A 21,796-nucleotide genomic window follows, 5' to 3' on the forward strand; every position below is an offset into this window, starting at 1 on the left:
GTCTCTTTTTTAAGGATATATTTTATAAAAATCAAACTCAATTATTTATTTACAATTCATTAGATAACTTCTAACTTTATAATTACTAATTGACAAATTTATTTGAGTATTCAAACATGTTTTTTTTTGTGATTTTTAACATTTTTAAGTAATATTTTTAAAAATACTATCATCTAGTTTTTATATTTTATAATTTATTTCATTTTTATCCTTATTCTTTATTAATCATATTTATTAAATTTCCTTATTCCATTGTTTAATTTGACTACTATACTATTTATTATATTGCCTCTGGACTGAACTATAAGAAAAAAAAATATGATAGACTAAAAAAGTATAAGTATGTTTTAACTAATTTTCTCATATTTAATAATATTATTTTTAAAAGATATTTCATTAAATTAGAATTTTATTCTTAATAACCTTTTCTTTTTTTAACTTATGAAATTAAATGTTAGAGATACTTTAGAAAATGAATTAATTTTTTATTGAAACTATTAAAATTAAATGATGTTAACTAATTTTGTTAATGGACATGAATTAGTTTTTTTCTTCTAATATTTCAATATGGAGTGAGTATTATTTTAGCATTATACATCAAGGTATTGACAACGATAGATGATACATTTTTTTAATTTTTATATTTTACATTTTTAATATTATAATATTTATTTTAATCATTTTATTATTTATAATATTTAATCTATTATTTCAACATTATACTTCATGAAATTGATAATGGTATATGCTAAATTTATTTTATTTTATTATTTTTGAATAATTTTATATTAGATTATTTATTTTAACTATTGCACTAATTAATATAATAAAAGTATAATGTCTACTTAAGTGTGCTCTTTTATTTTATTCTAAATTTGATTAAAGATATTTTAAGATATAGTATAAGATTAATAGCAAAATATATCATATGAAAAATATAACAATTGAAACTACAAATATAAAGAAAAATAACATATCTATAAATAAAAAATTACAAGAGTTTAAAATTAATTAAAAAATTAATATTGCAACACCTAAAAATTTATATTTTTAGTTAATTTAATAGATAATTTTATTCAAACACTTATGATTTAATAAACTAACTTAAAAGTTTTTAGCTAGTGAGTTAGTTTCTCCGTTTCCAACTGATTTTTCCAACCAGTAAGTGTTTTTTTCTAGTTAAAAGGTATTTCTAGTTTTTTAAAACATCTAGAAATTTTGTTATATTTTATAAAAAATTAATAATTTTTAATCTTCATATTTATTAAAACTAATGTTATTTTAATTTTTCAGCTATAAACTGAAAACATGCTTTTTTGTTGAAATATAAGATATATATATATATATATATATATATATATATATATATATATATATATATATATATATATATTATATCGAATTTTTATAGAGACTATAATTGAATTTTGGAAAATTATGAGGGAAAAAATATACTTTTTCCTTTTGATCAATATATCTTATTAATTGAAACTGGATTAATATGATTAAGAGATTAAATTATTTATTCATCATTGTTTTTTAAGGAAATAATTTTAGAAATTATTTAATAATTTATCAATTGGATGAATTTTGATTAAATGTTTAATTTTGTTTTTATTTATAATATTTTATAGTTTGTAAGCATTTTTTTTATAAATTTAACTTTAATTTAAATGTTAAATTTTGATATATATATATATATATATATATATATATATATATATATATATATATTAAATTGAAAAATTATTTCTTTTGAAATACAATGAATATAATTATTGCAGTTTTAATCATTATTTGAATGTGATGAGAATGTTTTTTCATGGATCACAATTCAACATTTTATCAGATCTAAAATTAAAGGTAATTTTTGTATAAGAAAAGGAAAAGCGAATCGATGTGAGAAATAAAAATGATTAATATCACAATCCCTAAGGATTAATAAGTTGAGAAAAATTCGTCACAAAGAATATGAATTCTTTGATAAGAATTTAGGGTTCTACACAATAACCACAAGAGAATTATTCTCTCACATTTAGCACAAATCTAAATTCTGATTGCATCCAAATTTAAGTCTCTTTCATTGATAAAATTGTGAGGTACATATATAGTTGTCCTAAGACATACTAAGAGTCCCTAATTATAATGAACTCCTAAGGGTAGTAATTATTTAAAGTTAGTGACTTATTAAATAGTCACTCCTATTATGCCATATTAAATATTTATAACTTTATTTGATAGAAAAATAAAACTAGATAATATATCTTTATGGGCCTTGTCTTGCAAATCAGTCCACCAAATCCTTGTAGTGCTTCATTGTCCACATACATTTGATGCTAATTTAACATTTGATGCTCTTTTGATTATCATCTCAGTAACATAATAACTGGCTTTTTGGTACTCTTTAGCTTCTTTTATATGAATAAAATGGCATAACCATTTTACTTTTGGTTCTATATTATGAGCAATTTTTTATTTTTCTGTGATCGTTTCCTCAAGGAAGGTCCCTTCAAAGCGGGATGTTGTTAGAGCTCTTATTCAACATGGATTTTTCAATGATGTGGCATAGGTACATAACTATGGCATACTTTGATATTGATCACTGTTTAATTTGTGTGTGTATTCTTGCTGGCTTTACCGTGTAAGAAATTTAATGTTTATTGATAGTTGTGTACTATATACTTTCCTTGGTTCGGTGACTATATAAATAAAGCCTTGATTAGAAAAGTTGATCTCAAGGGAAGTATTTGATTACTATCGTGGTTACTCCTTGACCCTTCAATGTCATTTTATGTTAGAGTGCTATCACCATAAAGAATGCATGATTTATGGTAAATTATACAACCCTTAAGGCATTCATTAAATTCTAATATGAAAACTAGAAAAAAAAAATATCACACTTCTCATGCAGCCAGATCCAAAATGAGCTAGTAGAGCAGTATGTTTATGCTTAATAGTTCTTTTATTATTATTATATTATTTCAACATTTATGAAACTTGTGATGTGAAATGAATGACCATAAGAATATATGAAATTGAAATAGCATGTGGCTAGGAATAGAAATCTCAGAAAGATTGGAAGAAATGTATATGAAAATTTTTAATTTTTTTAAAAAAAAGATATTTTAAGACGTTATCTAGAAAATCATCTTAGAATCATCAAATTTTTTGATTTTTTAAAAAAAAAACATTATAAAAAACCGTTTTAGAATTGTCAATTTTTTTTTAAAAAAGGACATTCTAAGACGATTTCGGGACAAAATGATCTTAGAAATTGTACCCTTCTAAGACAGTTTCCACGATGGCGGCTTCAACAACAATTGAAACCGTCGTAAAAACCCCTTATAATCGTTGTAAAAATCATTTTTTAAGTAGTGATCTTTTGTTTCTTTTTCTTTTGCCTTTTTTTTTTGCTCATCTTCTATTTTCTTTGTCAATTTAACTCAATCCTCACTTGCTTCCTTAGGTGAAAGTGGTGCAAGTTTGATCTTATGTCCTTCATGTACAAAAGAAATCTTATTGGTCTTCCCTTGGTGTTTCACATTTCTTTCAATTTTTCATGGTTTACCCAACAAGATGTGACATGCTTCTATGGGAGCTACATCACACAACACAACATCTTTATATTTTTCAATGGTAAAACTCATCAACACTTGCTGTTCTACAACCAACTCACCTTCTTCACATGGAAATTTCAAGCAATAAGGATTAGGGTGTGGAGTGGTTTTAAGATTAAGTTTGCCAACCAACCTTGTGTTGGACACATTATGCAACTACCTCCATCAATAATCAAAGAACACACATTCCCTAGAACCAAGCATCTAGTTTGAAATATGTTATTCTTTTGAATCTCATCCCTATCCTTACATTGGATACCCAACAACCTCCTACACATCATCAATCCATCATCTACACATTTGGTACCACATCCACTATCATTATCACTAGAGATATTAGATGAACTAATAGAAGAAAACTCACTAGTGACAATATCATTGTCCCTCAAAACTTTGGTTTTCTTGTTTGGACAGTGTAATGCAATATGACCTTTACCCAAGTATTTAAAGCATTTAATTGAACTACTCCTAGAAGTAGAAGAAGTGCTAGGGTTAGGAACATGTTTACCACTTGGAAATTTTGAACCTTGCTGCTTAGGTGGGGAAGATCCCTCCTTCTCAGACTTGTCCTTACCACTAGAAGAGTCATAGTGATAGGTCTTCTTGTAGGAATGCTTCATCTCAAGTTGTTTCTCCACTTTCTTGGCTTGATGCATCATATCCTCCAAATGCTTTGAATGTCTCTATTATGCCCACGTAGGAACCTTGCCATGAAAGTTTTAGGCTCTTGTAAATTGGCTCTCCTCATAGTCATTATCATCGCTTTATGGTATTTTTCAAGACTCTTGCTACCTTGTGTGAGGTTTTGTAGCTAGCCATAAGCATTTCTCTCATAAGAAGGTGGTAAGAATGTCTTCCTCATAAACTCCTTCATTTCTTTCCATGTTGCTATCTCAGGTTTTCTTATCCTCCCTTTTTCATTCTCTTCAAGCTTCCACCATGTGAGTGCTTTGTCATCAAAGCCTAAGGTAGCCAACCTAATCTTCTTCTATTCACTATACTTATGACATGCAAAGATTTGTTCAACTTTCATCTCCCACTTAGGATATTTCATCCATATCTTCTCTATTATTTTTTCCTCTCTATCTCTTCCTCCATGCCCCATGTCTCTTACGCCTCCTTTCTCCTTCATCATTCCCACAATCTCCACCATGATGCAATCCTCCCAAGGAGAGGACCCATCACCAAAGCCATGATTAGGAGACTGTAGGAAGATTGGGCCAAGGATGCAGGAGAAGGCCCTAGGGTTCTCATGAACCTTAGGGTAGATTTTGGACCCATGGGCTAAGAATGAGTCCACTTATCTTTGTACATATTATATTAGGGTTTCATTATTTTTTGGGCCTTGTATTTAAGGCTCCATAGTGTAGGGAGGGGTACCCCACAAGTTTAGGATACCCTAGTAATGTAGGATATTTCAGTCCTTGTATTTTAGGGTACCTAGACTAGTCTTTGTATTAGGGATAGTTTTGTAATTTCACATGCATTAAGTGCACTATTTGATGTGTGTGTTGGGAGAGAAATTTAATTGAATTGGGAGAAGCCCAATCCAATTAAATTTTGGACCAGCCTAAGGGAGAGGTGAGCATTTGCTTGCTACACCCCATTGCCACATCATATAGTCACACTTTGTGCATGTCTTTCATGCTTTACATGCCTCATGACACCTAAGCACACTTAGTGGAGAATCTAGGATTTGATCTTGGATTAGTAGGCTGAGCCATAGCTGAAATTCACTAATCATAATTAGTGAAAATTTGGCACCACAAATTCAAATTCAAATTTAAGTGAAATTTGAATAGAAATTCAAATTTCCCTCCAATTTTGTATGACACTTAGGCTATAAATAGAGGTCTTGTGTGTGCATTTTGCAACTTTGATGATTTGAGAAATTAGACTTCAAAGTTCTGACCTCATTCTCCCTCTTTTCTCTCTCAAAATTTCGTTCTCCTCTCTCCCTCCACTCATTCTCCATCTTTCATGGCTTCCATGTCGGCCTTCATTGTGATGATTATGTTGATATGAGATGATGTTTTTATTGATGATAATATTGATATGAGGTGATGTTGTTATTGAAAATTATGTTGATATGAGATGATGTTGTTATTGTTGATAATGTCATTGAGATGAGATGATGATGATGTTGAGAATGATATTGAGATGAGATGATGTTGATGTTGAGAATGACATTAAGATGAGACAATGTTGATGTTGATAATGACATTGAGATGAGATGTTGATGATGTTGAAAATGTCATTGTGATGATGTATGCTGTGTATGTACATGGGAGGTGCAGTGACCATGTTGGATATCCCTAGTAGGGGAAATAAAGTGGTTAAAGAGTTTTAAGCATCTCTGGAGGGGGATGACTTAGAATCTTTAATTATCCATGATTAGTGCATTGATGGTGCCCATGTTTCATAGCATGAAAATAGTATAAACTTTGTTAGTATGTACTTATAGTTTCTCATGAGGAGGAATACTTGTACTTGGGAGCATGTCACTTGGTTTAGAACTCCCTTGAGACTCAGGCTGATCACCATGGGGGGGAGTTGCCTGTGCACGACAGGGTGACCTCGACACTTACTGCCTAGTTTTTCTAAGTGAGAGTGGCGTGTGGACACACTTAGGCTATTTCCTTGATGAATGGTACCACATTGCATTTGAGAGTTGAGGTCAGGTGCATGCATCATACTGAGCATGATTGATTGCAATTATGGATGCATGATGACTACTTGTTGAGTGTATATTGGACTAATGGATGTTTGTGTATGCTTATGGTATTTGTTAATGTTTTCTTACTAATTATGGTTATTTGATTTTTAGAATTAATTTCTTTTATAATAAACTCACCCTCGCAATTTTTGTACCGTATGGTTGGTACCTGTGATGACCGTGAACCTTTGTTCATAGGAGCAGAATGACAGCAGTAGAGTACGTGAAGTGAGATTCTTTTGTGGAGCCGCCAAGTCGACGTGATGACGTTGAGATTATTTTGGGAGAGAGTTGTGTTTTGTTAATCAACTTCTCCGTAGCTGGTTCCATAATTCTTTTTTGAACTGAGGATGTAAATCATAGATTTAATTATATGTATGAACTAATTTACTTTCCATTATGTGAATGATGTGTACTGAGTTACTATACCTATATATATATATATATATGTATTCATTTAAGCAATGGTGTGTTGTTTGGTGAGTGTATATCGTGAACAATTTACTTTCATTTTTCATAAGAAAATTAACAGATTTTACAATTAAAAATTGAAATTTTCGCGATTTAGAGTGGTGATATCGTAGCGACGAGGCGGGTCATTACAAATTCAATAAAGAGAATTAAGGATGATGAAGGGCATGTGATTGGAAAGGTATGGGAAACCTTAACCAATTTCTTCTTTAATTTTTTCGCGGTTTAGAGTGGTGATATGGGAACCTTAACCAATTTCTTCTTTAATTTTTTCTCATCTTCTACCCCAAAAATATGGAAGAAGTGCAAGGCTAGTTGAAAGATGCATGGACGTTGAAAAGTAATATTTTCTAGAACAAAGCTTCTCGAGGAGGAAGTCTTTGAAGCTTTGCATGGAATGGGCCCTACTAAAGTGCCAAGTGAGGATGGAATGCCTGCCCTTTTCTACCAACAGTTTTGGCATGTCATTGGAGAGTGTCAGACCCTAATTTCATTTGGGGACTATCGTTCACTGATGTTTTGATTCTCGCTAGCCGAGCTGCATTGTTCGACACTAGTTACTGCACAAAACAAAATGATCATTCAATGTTTTGATCAAGAATGCAAAAGATACCAAGAAAGGGGGGCAAAAGGGTCTTTTCCTTGAGTTTCCTGGACCCTAGCTTGCCTAGGCTAGCCTCTGGCTTGCCTGGGCCGCCAAACAGCTTTAGGGTTAAGGAACCAACTCGCCTAGGTGATTTGATGACTTCAGGAATAAGCCTTAGCTCACCTGGGCGAGCTCCAAGTGCCCAAAATTCCACTTTTCCTATAAATAGGCGTGCTAGGGGGGCTGAGGAGGGGTTCCAACATTGAGTAGTGAAGGAAATTGAGATAAATAAGAGAGAAGAAGAAGAAAGAAGAGGAAACAAAGCCGAGGCATTGCCGAATCGCGACTGTGATCAATCCCTACATCGTTCCTTGTTTGGTGTTCTTCGTGCGACTCTCGGTTAGTTTTGTTTTATGATTTGAATGTGATCTATGCACCCTTAGGGGTCCCCCTTGTTGTTTTGTGCATATTCATCTCCTCCTTCTATCATCGGTAATCTCATTTTTTTTGTAAAGTTTAACCTTAACCGATCATTAGCATTGCAAAGTTGCCTTTTAAAGAGATTGAAAGTTAATAAACAAAACCAAGATAAAATCTATGCATAACTGAATTTCTCTCCATCAAAGTCACTTGAGATTGTTCAAGGTCCAACATCTTAACGACCCTTTTTTTGTTCTTGTTATTTAAAAAGAATCTTTCAAAAGCATAAAATCCAATTTGACACACAAACTTTCTCACTTTAAAGAACTACGTAGGTCTGAATTCCTCATCGCACTTGAGGATACGTAGGAGCAAGGGCACCCCCTTGTCGACCCGAAAAATAAAAAGATATAAAAAAGGGAAAAGTAAATAATTTTTGAAGTCACGTTGCACACTTGATTAAAGGCCGTCGTCCCTTGTGACGAGCACGTGGGGTGCTAATACCTTCCCTACGTGTAAACAACTTCCGAATCTTTATTTTCAAAATTCACAGACCTCCTTTTTGGTTTTTCTAACGTTTTCCTTGAAGAAACATTGGTGGCGACTCCCGCACGTTATCTTTTTTGTAGGATGTGCACTTTTCTTTTCGCCTCGCCCTCCCGTAAAAGGGTAGGTTGCGACAGATGACGACTCCACTAGGGACACCTTGTTAGATAGTTAAACCATTCGATCAGTGTGCAATGTTTTATCATGACTTCTTCTTTATTTATGTTCCCTTTTCTCTTTTATTTTTTGTTTTATCCATATTTGTATATAACCTTTGCTATGTTATTGTGTTTGGTGTGTGTCTACCTATCTATTACATTCGTAGTTAGAAATATTTTTGTTCTATGCACACATGGCACCTACACCTTTGCACACACGTTGAGATATTAGGCCCTATACCCGAGTCTATGTGAGCCATATGGAGTGGAGGTCGATCTGTGGTCATGCTGGATCTCTGACTTGCTTGATAACAGTGATGCCTCATCTAGAGTTTTCCTCTTTTGGTAATGCATTGTTGCTGATAGTCCCTATCGCCACAATGTATTATCTAAGAGGATGATATCTCTAGAGACCGATAAGGTTACATGAAAGTACCCTTGGGAGTTATCACTAGAAATGGACTTTTGGATCCTTTCCATTAGGTTTTTGAATTAGGGGGCACATAGCAAACTCACTCTGGCTTGTTCCTTGATCGCATCATGCATCTCTTCATGGCATCGTAATGGACATATCATTCCTGCATTTATCATTTATCATATTCATGCATTGCATTTGCATAAGTCATTGCATTATCATACATCTTCATTTAACATGCTTTTGTTCTGCCAACTGCGTACATTATATTTTCATCGTTCGCATGTTATGTTCACTCATGCATGATCCTTGCATTTTCCTCTGCAAAACAAAAAAAAAAACAAAAAAAAGAACAAAAAGAAAGTCACAATGAAGAATGAAAGTTTACACCACATTCTTAGTTAAATGTGTTGGGTACCATGATGATAGCTATGAACAAACCATGTTGGGATTATACACTCATTTCTCTTAAAAAAATGATTGAAAATCATGTGAACATGGTACCTAATGCATTGTTAACTAGGAAAGGATGTTTCTTCAGGCGTCTCATGTCGATCTCATAATTACATTTGTCATGCATAACATAAGTGTGCCCTAATCATTCATCTCTATGATAGGTTGTCAAAGTATTGACAATTAAAATTTCTATTCCTTGGATTATGGGGTCGAACCAAGCACATGGTTTTAAGAAAAAGGTTTCATCAAGTCAGGGCCAAGTATGGAAGTAACTAGCTTGCAAAAGTTGGGGCAGAAGATGGGTCGAGTTTACGTAGTTTCTTTGGCTACTGCCAACACATGATTGAGCTAAATAATTTACAAAATTAAGGACTATTGATGTCCATGTTTTATTTCTAGTTGCACTTTGACTCTAACAAGATGTAATGAACAATGTTGTTTTAATGAAAATCTAAATTGATTCGACCCTATGTTCTACTGAATGTCCTGTGTAAAATTTGCAATACTTCAACAATGTATCATTCACGTACATCCATGCTTATTTTTCTTTTCACATTGGTTGCATTGCTCATTGCATTCTTTCCTTGAAATCAGAACTGTAATCATTATAATCAAAAGGAAAGAATGCACTTTACGGCGCCTTTACCGAACCCATGCCAAAGCTAGATTGATGAGTGAAATAGAGGAGGTACAGGAACAAATGAAGGCCAACATGGAAGCCATGAAAGAGCAAATGACCACAATGATGGAAGCTATGATGAGTATAAGAAAAATGATGAAGGTCAACACAGCTACAATCATTTCCGCAAGTACCGCCACTGAGGTGGACCCGACTCACCCATCTGGCCTCAATCAAGTAAATCGTCCAGTCTCAGATATGGTAGGTCAGGGAGGCAAAGCGTTGGGGAGTACAGGCGGCCCTCATTTTGTGTAGGTCCAGAGCAAGCATCCTTTTTCATTGTATGGCTTGCCTCCCTATGCACCACCCAATGCTGTACATGTGCTCGATGAGAACGTCGACCACTCCGCTCATATACCCCTTGAGAGCCAACAACCCCAGTTTAGGCATGCACATGTCGCTCAACCCATGTGGGAGACACATGAAGTACCCTGAGATCACACTCTGGCCAACTTTGAGCCTTACCTTGGATATGCCACTGAGGGGCAAGCATTTGGTAGCATACCCCAGCCAAACACCTCGGGGGGCCCTCAGTATCGCCCACAACCACAACTTCAACCCTTACATTTTTTCGGTGGGAAGATTGCCTCCTGCCATAGTGGAAAGGGAAAAATTTGATCACATAGAAGAAAGGTTGAGGGCCATTGAAGGAAGTGGAGACTACCCTTTTGCCAACATGGCGGAATTGTGCCTAGTGCCCGACGTCATCATTCCTCTGAAGTTCAAAGTGCTAGACTTTGACAAATACAAGGGGACTACTTGCCCCAATAACCACCTGAAAATGTACTGCCGGAAGATGGGGGCGTACACGAAGGACGAGAAACTCTTGATGCATTTTTTTCAAGAGAGTTTGGCTGGGGCAGCTATCACTTGGTACACTAATATGGAATCTTCCTGGATTCACTCCTAGAAAGACCTAATGGCTGCCTTCATTAGGCAATACCAGTACAATTCCGACATGGCCCCGGATAGAATGCTGTTGCAGAACATGTGCAAAAGGGAGCATGAGTCCTTCAAAGAATACGCCCTGAGGTGGAGGGATTTGGCGGCTCAAGTAGCACCCCCAATGATGGAAATAGAAATGATCATGATGATAGTAGACACTTTACTTGTGTTCTTGACCATTATTTGTTCCTTTTTTTCTTGATTACTTTTGCCTCTAACCTAATTTTTCTTGCCATCAGTACTTTTCTTGTCAGCAGTTTTCTTCTCATGCACAACACTATCCTTATCCTCAACCTCCACAAACCTTTTACTCCTTGTCATCACAGTTTTGCATTCCTCATTGCGATTCTATTCTGTATTTGCCACAAAACTGCTAGATGACTTGTCAGCTATCTGCTTGGCCAGTTGTCCCACCTGGACCTCAAGGTTCTTCAATGCTGACTCAATGCTTTTATGATTTGACATTGTTACCTGCATAAACTGAGTTAAGGTCTCCTCCAACTTAGTAGTTCTCTGGAATATGTTAGGTCCTTGTTGGATTGGTCTGTTTGAAGGCCCACTCTGGTCTTTGTTGAACTGATTGCCAGGATGTGTCCTCCACTGTCCTTGTTGACTATATGGACCCTATTGGAAGCCTGAAAATCCTCCTTGAGTATACCCTTGTCGTTGTTGATTTCCCATATAATGAATTTGTTGAGTGTTTTCTTTAGCGGGAGTACATTGGCGTGTTTCATGAGCCTCACCACAAATGGTACAACCTGTAACCTACAAAATAGAAGAGTGTGTAGGTTGACCCATAGACAACTTAGTTGGCAGCTTATCAAGTGTTTCTGTTAAAATTTCCAGTTGCTTAGAAAGCAACTTGTTTTGTGCCAATAGCGCGTCATGTGATGATAGCTCTATCAATCTTTTCTTCGTGGGTTGGTGGGTTCTGTCTCGTTGAATGACATGATCACTGGCTGACATGTTCTCAATTAGCTTTGTTGCTTCTTCCGGGGTCTTCAGTTTTATCTTTCCCCCTGCAGAAGCATCTAACAGTTGCTTGGTTTGTGGTCTCAGCCCATCAATAAACATATTCAATTGGATTGGCTCGGAAAACCCATGAGTGGGAGTTTTTCTTAACAAGCCTTTGAATCTCTCCAATGCTTCACTTAGAGATTCATCAGGAAACTGATGAAATGAAGAGATTGCAGCTTTCCCTTCTGTAGTCTTGGACTCTGGGAAGTATTTCTTTAGGAACTTTTCAACAACTTCTTCCCAGGTTTTCAGGCTGTTGCCCTTGAATGAGTGGAGCCACCTCTTGGCTTCTCCTGCCAATGAGAATGAGAAAAGGCTGAGCCTAATAGCTTCGTCTGGTACACCGGCAATCTTAATAGTGTTACATATTTCAATGAACGTTGCCAAGTGTGCATAGCGGTCTTCATTAGGTAATCCTTGAAATAAGTTCCCCTGTATTAAATGAATTAAGGAATGTGGATAGTTGATGTTGTTAGCTTGCACTTCAGGACGAGCAATGCTGGTAAAAAATTGTGGTACTAAACTACTTGAATAATACTCAAGGGTAATCCTCTGGTCATGCTCTTCTGCCATGGTAATGGCTTTAGGTAATTGAGTGGCAGATTCCCTTGATGATGGTGAATCATGTGATAATAAGTCAGAGAAATGAGTCTCCTCCTCAAGAATGGATGCAATTGTTCTGTCTTGCGGAAGTTTCCTTCTCCTCTCGGCCCTGTTCCTTCGCAACGTAGCTTCAATTTCTAAGTCTAGAGGAACTAAATTGCCTGTGGGAGATTTATGCATATACAATACTAACAGAACAACGGTTATCCATTTAAACAGGAATAGACAAATAGAATTTATGAATGAATATTCACAAAACAATCAAAGAATAACAAATAAAGAATAGACACCTAAAAATGAGCTAACTTCCCAAATAAAAAGAAGTTCCCCAACAATGATGCCAAGAACTTGTTCGGCTTCCGGCAAGTGCACTGGATTGCACAGGTAGTATAAAACGGTAAGAACCGAGTATCGAACACTCGGGGAACTTGTGTTATTTGGTAAGCTATTTCAGCTAATAGGCATCTAGTGTGTAAAAGTAGGTGCGAATATGAACAAGTGTATAAACTATCTGTGCAAAAAGAAAGAAAATCACGCGAGAGAAATGATGTGTAAAAACAAGTAGAGAACACGTTGGTCTTCCTAATAGGTGCTTGATGCTAAAAAGATATTCTCTATCTAACAATGCTTATGTGTTCTTATGGTGTCTGCTGAGATACTAAACCCCGATTCCTTATGATAGTTTAGCCTAATCTTGATCAAGCCTCGTCCGCAGATTCCTCTTCTAAGACTAAACTCAACCAGGACCGCATTAAGACACACATACTCAACTGACTTATCGCACCCCGATTCTTCGTAAAAGCACGACTACTCAGCCTTGCACTATCAAGGACTTTAGAGTCAGGCCAGTTTCCACTATTGAATGACCATAACAAAGCATGCATCTACATGATCAAGGTAAAGACATACTGGAATGAAAAGAAGATAGCACAGAGAACACACAAAACATCATTAAATAGATAGAAATATATTTACATCAGGTATCTATAGGGAAGATCCAACAGAGGATTTAGCTTTCCATACCAGGAAGCCTTCTTAACAACAAAGAGAAGAACAAGATGAAAGATTGCAAAAATACAAGTGGTGAGGATGTCTCCTTCACCTCTAGGATCTCACAATCACTCACAAACTCATCTCAAGCTCTCAAATCGGCTCCTGCTTCAAGCTCTGGTCTCTACAGATCCTCACACAACAAAATCTCTCAAAACTCTCTGGAACTTAGACCTTTCTCTCTCTAGAAACCCTAGACATGCAAAGCTCTGAATCCCAGTCCAAACTCTCTTCACAAAATCTGATTTCAGGCTTAAATAGGTGGCCTTGTTCGTGCTCGTGTGCTTAGCGCACGTTAGTGATTTTTGGCTTAGTGCGCCTTTCTCGCTTAGCGGATGAACTGAAGCGGTGTGCTTAGAGAGATGAAGTGGTGTGCTTAGCGAACCTGTACAGCTCATCTTCTTCTGGATTCTTCCTCGCGCTTAGCCCAGGAGTGTTGCGCTTTGCGGATGCTCGCTAAGCCAGCAGATTGGCTTAGCGAGAAGGTGAAAACAGCCTTTTCCAAAGCTTACCTAATTAACTTGAAATTGAGAGAAAATGATTATTAAACACACAAAATGAAAATACTAATTATTTATTACCTATACTTAACATAAATTACTTATAACATTACAAAATAACCATAAATTGGGAGAGTTTGATACAATTTATACAAGTTTTATACACAAAAGTTAGTCATTTTCATCGACTAACACCGACCTGCTACCATCCTTGCTCAACAACCAAATGGCTGTAGTGAGCCCATCAATGGTACAATCCTAACGCCACATGAGCCTATCATGGTGGCATCCTGGGGCACTCCGTCGAGCAATGTGTGGCCTTTAAGCACAAGGTACAAAGTTTGATTGGCGTTGGATGGCTTACATTTCAAGAGGATAGTCCAAATGTAAGCACTAACCCACTTTCCAATCATGGAAGCTCGGTGGTGAACACAGTGGAAGAATGGAAGTCTCGAGAGCCGAAGCAGATAGAGGATGTGTCGACTTCCAGGCGGTTCATATTGGAGGCATTACGCGAGGCCGGTGTAATTGACCTTGATAGTAACAAAGGAGATCAATGCTTGATGCATCCAGGGGCATCGCACGATGTGGAAACATGCCCAATAGCTTAGGAGTTGCTGCAGGGACTGATAAGTAGGGGTCAAATTGAAATCTGCAGTGCAAAGAAGGAGGAAGGAGAGGTATACATGCAGTTGGGTGACAAAAACCCAAGCAAGCTTAAACCTTTGGTGATCCATTTCACCAAGGACATTACCACTCATATACCCCGAGTTTTCCAACCCCCTATAGCAAAGACTCCAGCACCCTCCCTTTACAAGAGTGACAAGGCAATACCATGGAAATATGGCGTACAAGGGCCCAACAGAAGGCAGAATGCGTCTGTCATATGTGTCGAGAATGGCATGCTGGCTGCTAAGATCACAAATATTTTTGGTACTAGCGGCATGACTCGTAGTGGATGCATTTTCGCTCCTCCCAAACTACCGGCAAGGTCGAAAGACAAGGGGAAGGCAAAGGCAGATATAGGCGAGAGGGAGAAGACGGGTCCGACCGAGAATGACGAGGCCCCTATTGGAAAGCTTGCAGGGGAAGGGGATGACTTTAGCAAGAGAGAGATATCAGCTGAGGAGGCGATTGAATTTATGAGAATCATTCAACATAGTGAATTCAAAGTGATTGAGCAATTGAATAAAACTCCAGCCAGGATCTCTCTATTAGGGCTGCTCATGAACTCCAAGCCTCATTGGGCACTGTTGGTCAAAATTTTGAATGAGGCTCATGTAGTGCAAGACATATTAGTGGAGGGCTTCGAGGGAATACTCAACAACATCACTACAAACAATTACTTGACATTTGCCGACGAGGAGATGCCAGTTGAGGGCAGGGGACACAACAAGGCTTTGCACGTGTCCGTCAAATGCATGGACCACATAGTGGCCAAAGTGCTCATTGACAATGGCTTTTCCCTCGATGTCATGCCCAAAAGTACATTGGATAAGCTGCCATTTGATGTGTCGCATATGAGGCCAAGCTCCATGGTGGTAAAGGCTTTTGATGGTAGCCGGCGTGACGTGAGAGGGGAGATCGATCTCCCGATTCAAATTGGGCCACACACGTGCCAGATAACTTTCCAAGTGATGGACATAAGCCCTGCTTATAGTTACCTGCTAGGTCAGCCTTGGATCCATTCTGTTGGGCTGGTCCCATCAACGTTGCACCTGAAATTGAAGTTTGTGGTGGAAGGACAACTAGTTATAGTGTCGGGTGAAGAAGATATACTAGTGAGTTGTCCATCCTTTACACCCTATGTGGAAGCTGCGGAAGAGTCATTGGAAACATCTTTTCAAGCACTAGAAATTGTGAACAATGCTTATGTGGAGGCTCCTTCGGTGCAACCACGTTTATCTGGTTCCTCCTTAATGGTGGCTTGAGTTATGTTAAGGGATGGGTATGAGTCCGGAATGGGTTTAGGCCGGAATGGTGATGGCACGAAAAACTTGGTGAAGTTCATTGAAAACCGTGGAAGGTTCAGTCTGGGTTACAAGCCTACACATGTCGACAAGAGAAGGGTCGCCTTAGAAAGGAAAGAAAGAAGCCTAGCCCATTTACAAGGGCAGGGACCACAGATGGAGAGGGTCTTTATCTGTCATGTTAGCAAAAGCTTTGTCAGTGTGGGCTGGATGCATGAGAATTAGGTTGTTGTGCTAGAAGAAGAAACCAACCAAGATTAGCCAAGTTGGGTGCAGCCGTGCTCCCCGGGTTTCGAATTGAAGAATTGGCGGATAATGGAGCGACCCGAGATTTCTGTGTCAAATCCAATGTAATCCAGTAGTTTGAACCCTTTTAATGGGCCTAGGCTTTAGGGTTTGCTTCTTTTATTGGGCATACCTTTTTCTTTAAATGTTCCCACAATTATAAATATACAACCTTTTTATTGATATGTTCCCTCTCGCACTTTTGTCCATTTCATTTTTCTGCATATTTATTTTCGTTGTGATTAAATGATTTGATGCAAATCCAACAATGAGTCCTGTGAAAGTAGTGATATCGAGGACTCGGATGTTGACTTTGAGCAGCTAGTAAATCAAGCCGAGGAGGAAGAAAATGAGGATTGGGGACTTCCCCCGGATTTGAGGAGAATGGTGGAGCAAGAAGAAAGGGAGGTGAAGCTGCACTGAGAAGAAACAGAGGTTGTGAATTTAGGCATTGGTGGAGAGAAAAATGAGGTCAAGATCGGCACTTGTATGTCCACGAACGTCTGAGATGAGTTAGTAACTCTATTGAGAGACTACGAAGACATCTTTGTTTGGTCTTACCAGGATATGCCTGGTTTGAGCTCGAAAATCATGCAGCACAAGCTGCCTCTGAATCCCGAGTGCTCCTCGGTAAAGCAAAAATTGAGGAGAATGAAACCCGAGATGTCCCTAAAGATAAAGGAGGAAGTGAAAAAGCAATTTGATGTCGGTTTCTTGGCCATTGCTTGGTACCCAGAATGGGTTGCCAATATCGTGCCAGTCCCGAAAAAGGATGGGAAGGTGCGAATGTGCGTGAACTATCGGGATCTAAACCGAGCCAGTTCAAAGGATAACTTTCCTTTACCACATAACACGACCATTTTTGCCCTATTCTCTTTCATGAATGGGTTTTTGGGTTACAATTAGATAAAGATGGCACTGAAGGATATGGAAAAAACAACATTCATCACTCTATGGGGGACCTTCTGCTACAAGGTGATGTCATTTGGGCTGAAGAATGCTGGGGCAACATACCAGCGGGCCATGGTGACATTATTCCACGACATGATGCATAAAGAGATCGAGGTCTATGTGGATGACATGATCGCCAAATCAAGGATGGAGGAGGAACACCTAGTCAATTTGCGGAAGTTGCTCGGGCGACTGCGTAAATACATGTTAAGGCTGAATCCTGCAAAGTGTACGTTCGGGGTAAAATCTGGAAAATTGCTTGGCTTTGTCGTTAGCTAGAAAGGAATAGAGGTGGAATCAGACAAGGCAAAAGCAATCCTCGAGATGCCCGAGCCACATATCTAGAAGCAGGTCCGGGGTTTCTTGGGAAGGTTGAACCACATAGTGAGATTCATTTCACAGTTAACCGCCACTTGCGAGCCTCTTTTTAGATTATAGCGTAAAAATCAGTCTGTCCAATGGGACGATGATTGTCAAGTGGCATTTGAAAGGATTAAACAGTGTTTGATGAATCCTCCTGTGCTCATGCCACCGATTCCCAGAAGACCTATTGTCCTATAAATGACAGTATTAGATGAGTCGATGGGGTGTGTGCTAGGATAATATGATGAATCCGGAAAAAAGAGAACATGCTATTTACTACTTGAGTAAGAAGTTCACAACATGTAAGATGAACTACTCATTGCATAAGAGGACATGTTTTGCCTTGGCATGGGTGGCTCACCGTTTGAGACATTATATGTTGAGTTGCACTACTTGGTTGGTGTCCAAAATGGATCCCGTCAAGTACATCTTCGAAAAGCCCGCTCTCATTGGAAGGATAGCTCGGTGGCAGGTTCTGTTGTTAGAATTCGATATCGTCTACGTCACTCAGAAGGCAATAAAAGGGAGCGCCTTGGCAGATTATCTAGCTCAACAAACCCTAAATGATTATCAGCCTATGCATCCAGAACTCCCTGATGAGGATATTATGGCCTTGTTTGAGGAGGAGGTTGAAGATGAGGACAAGGATAAGTGGGTTGTGTGGTTCGATGGTGCGTCTAATGCGCTAGGTCATGGGATTGGGGTAGTGTTGGTTTTGCCAGACAAGTAATATATACCTTTCACGGCTAGGTTGTGTTTCGACTGAACAAACAATATAGCGAAGTACGAGGCATGCGCCCTAGGGATCCGAGTGGTGATCGACTTTAGGTTCAAGTTGCTCAAAGTATATGGGGACTCGACATTGGTGATTCATCAATTGAAAGGTGAATGGGAGACCAGAGACCACAAGTTGGTGCCTTACCAGGCTTACATCAGGAAATTGACGGAACTCTTTGATGACATATCATTTCATCACATTCCTAGAGAGGAAAACCAGATGGCCGATGCCCTTGCCACTTTATCGTCCATGTTCTAAGTGAGCCCTCACGTAGATTTGCCATACATCGAATTTAGATGTCGTGTTGAGCCTGCACATTGTTGTTTGATAGAAAAGGAAGAGGATGGTAAACCTTGGTACTTTGATATCAAGTGATACATTAAGGATAAGGAATACCCACCTGAGGCCTCTGACAATGACAAGAGGACATTATGGAAGTTGGAAGCCAGTTTCCTCCTAAGTGGGAATGTCTTGTACAAAAGAAACCATGACATGGTGTTGCTTTGATGTGTGGATGCAAAGGAGGTTGAAAAAATGCTAGTGGAGGTGCATGAGGGATCCTTTGGTACACATGAAAATGGACATGCCATGGCCCGAAAGATTTTGAGGGCGGGATATTACTGGCTCACTATGGAGAATGATTGTTACGTTCATGTGAGGAAATGCCATAAATGCCAGACCTTCGCTGATAATGTTAATGCTTTGCCTGTACCATTGAACATGTTAGCAGCACCGTGGCCATTCTCAATGTGGGGCATAGACGTGATCAGGGCCATCAAACCCTAGGCTTCAAACAAGCATCGCTTCATTTTAGTCGCCATTGATTACTTCACCAAATGGGTGGAAGAAGCTTCATATGCTAGTGTGACTAGGAATGTGGTGATTAGATTCATTAAGAAGGAGATAATTTGCAGATATGGGTTACCCAGAAAGATCATCACCGATAATGCCACCAATTTAAACAAGGTGATGAAGGAAATGTGAAAGGACTTCAAAATCCAACACCATAATTCCACGCCTTATAGGCCCAAGATGAATGGGGCAGTTGAGGCTGTCAATAAGAACATCAAGAAGATCGTCCAGAAGATGAATGTATCATACAAGGATTGGCACGAGATGTTCCCCTTCGCACTGCATGGGTATTGGACTTCTGTACGCACATCTACTAGGGCAACCCCGTTCTCTTTGGTGTACGGAATAGAAGCTGTGCTCCGGTTTGAGGTGGAGATTCCTTTTTTAAGAATCCTAGCAGAGTTGGGATTGGAAGAAGTAGAGTGGGCCTAGGCACGCTTTGACCAATTAAATCTTATTGAGGGTAAGAAATTGGCTGCCATGAGCCATGGGCGACTATATCAGAGCAGAGTGAAAAATGCTTTTGACAAAAGAGTGTGCCTGCATAAGTTCAACGAGAGGGACCTTGTTCTGAAGAAAGTATCACAGGTTCAAAAGGATCACCGAGGTAAATGGGCCCCAAACTATGAAGGACCGTTTATGGTGAAGAAGGTTTTCTCAGGAGAAGCGTTGTTGCTCATGAACATGGATGATGAAGAGTTGCCTTTGTCTGTGAATTCCGACATCATCAAGCGATATTACGTGTAATACTTGGGGAAATTCAAAGGCTCAATATTTGGGCCTCCTTAAGGACTCATTAAGATCGCCACATCTTAGGCTATCTTTGTAAACAATAATCGCAACGTTAATAAATGTGGATTAATGATTTGTATCTCTCCTTCTAGTGTTGTGTCCTTTGCACTCTTTTATTGTCGTCAGGCATGGACATACACTCTCGTTTTCTTGCTCACTCACACGATCAATATTTCGGAGCCATTCGGCATGTTCAGCAGGGGTGCCGTAAGCGTTAAGTAAAATTGAACACGATAACGAAAAGAGGAAATCACAACACCTATTTAATTATCACGTTTAACGTTCGATCATAAACATGCATGCATCTACATCTTATCATCAAAGTATCTTGCAAACTGGAAAATGAATAAAGAGTCATTTTGGGTGATGGCCAGCACCACACAAACTTGGGTAAGCCTAGGGGAAAATGGAAAGGTGATACGAGCATCTCGTAGTATTTTTTTACATTTGCATGTTAACATTTCCTTTATCAAGGCATTAGAGCAGGTGCCAACAGATGCTAAGTCCATAATCGGGTTTGCTCACAATCAAGGAAAAGAATTAGGGAGGATGAGATTGCAAAGCCTTGACCACAGACCACGCGTCCGGCTAAAGACGTTAAAGAAGCGCTCATAGGAGGCAACCTAGTATCTCTAAAACTTTGCTCTTTAATTTTATGTTTTTATGCTTTTTGTTGTGAGTTTTAGGATTTGTTCTTTTTCTTGAATTATCTCATGAATTCACCTAAAGTTTATACGTAATTATAAGGCTTAGAAGGGAAAAATATATATAATAATAATAACAAAAACTTTGCAAAAAAAAAATAAAATTCAACTCGCCTAGGCGAGCATGGCTGACGAAAAAAAATAATAGGGGAAGGGTGGAATCATATTTCACCCCATTTTCCCCAAAAATCAAAAGCTTCACGAGGCACCACCATTGGCAGCAGTATCAAGCTTCCTTTGTGCACTTTTGTTTCATTTTTTTTGCATTCCTTTCATCCCATTCAAGTAAGTGCCATCTCCATCTAATTTTACCTTTTCCATGTGATATTTGGTTCTTTGATTGTTGTTTTCTTTGCAATGTATGTGAGATGAGTGGTGTGTAAACCCATGATCAAAATGCTTGGATTGGTGGCTGTAATGGATGGCTCTAGGCCTATCTATGATTCTTTCACAAATTTGCATGTCATGTTGCTCCTTATCTCTCATTTGTACATGTTTTAACATGCGCATACCAACTGTTTGATGAAATGTCACAATGGCTATTCTATGTGTTATTTTGAAGCTTGAATGGGTAATGATCTTTACACATGTTCATCCATTATTTTAGGTGTATGATCAACTTAGGTTGATAAATTAAATGCCAAGAGTATGAACTAAGCTTGGAATTTCAGACATTTCTTTAGATGCAAATACATGAGTCACTAATGAATGCTTAAAGTTGTTTGGATTGAATTGGCCTAATTGTTTGGCTAAACTTGCTGCACTAGGGTGGGTACATTGCACATGAATTGCTGTAGAATATCAAATTCTTTCTTTCAAAATAATACGCACTGAGTTGTGATTTTTATTAGTTGTATGGTATCACATACAATTAATAAAAACCACACAAAAATTGATTAACTTCTTGGTTGCTATACTTGGG

General features: G+C 37.9%; 2 protein-coding genes across 2 annotated transcripts; both read left to right on the plus strand.

The window, feature by feature from the left end:
• Positions 1-10,392: 10,392 nt before the first annotated feature.
• Positions 10,393-10,974, plus strand: LOC114378880. The gene has a single exon (XM_028337471.1). It carries the CDS (start codon positions 10,393-10,395, stop codon positions 10,972-10,974), a length of 582 nt encoding a protein of 193 aa, XP_028193272.1.
• A 7,183-nt stretch (positions 10,975-18,157) lies between these two features.
• On the plus strand, positions 18,158-18,784 carry LOC114378881. Its single transcript, XM_028337472.1, has 2 exons — positions 18,158-18,419; positions 18,528-18,784. The coding sequence occupies exons 1-2, from the start codon at positions 18,158-18,160 to the stop codon at positions 18,782-18,784; spliced, it is 519 nt and encodes a 172-aa protein (XP_028193273.1).
• Positions 18,785-21,796: the final 3,012 nt, after the last annotated feature.

This window comes from Glycine soja, chromosome 12 (assembly GCF_004193775.1).
Source record: "Glycine soja cultivar W05 chromosome 12, ASM419377v2, whole genome shotgun sequence".
Taxonomy (NCBI): domain Eukaryota; kingdom Viridiplantae; phylum Streptophyta; class Magnoliopsida; order Fabales; family Fabaceae; genus Glycine; species Glycine soja.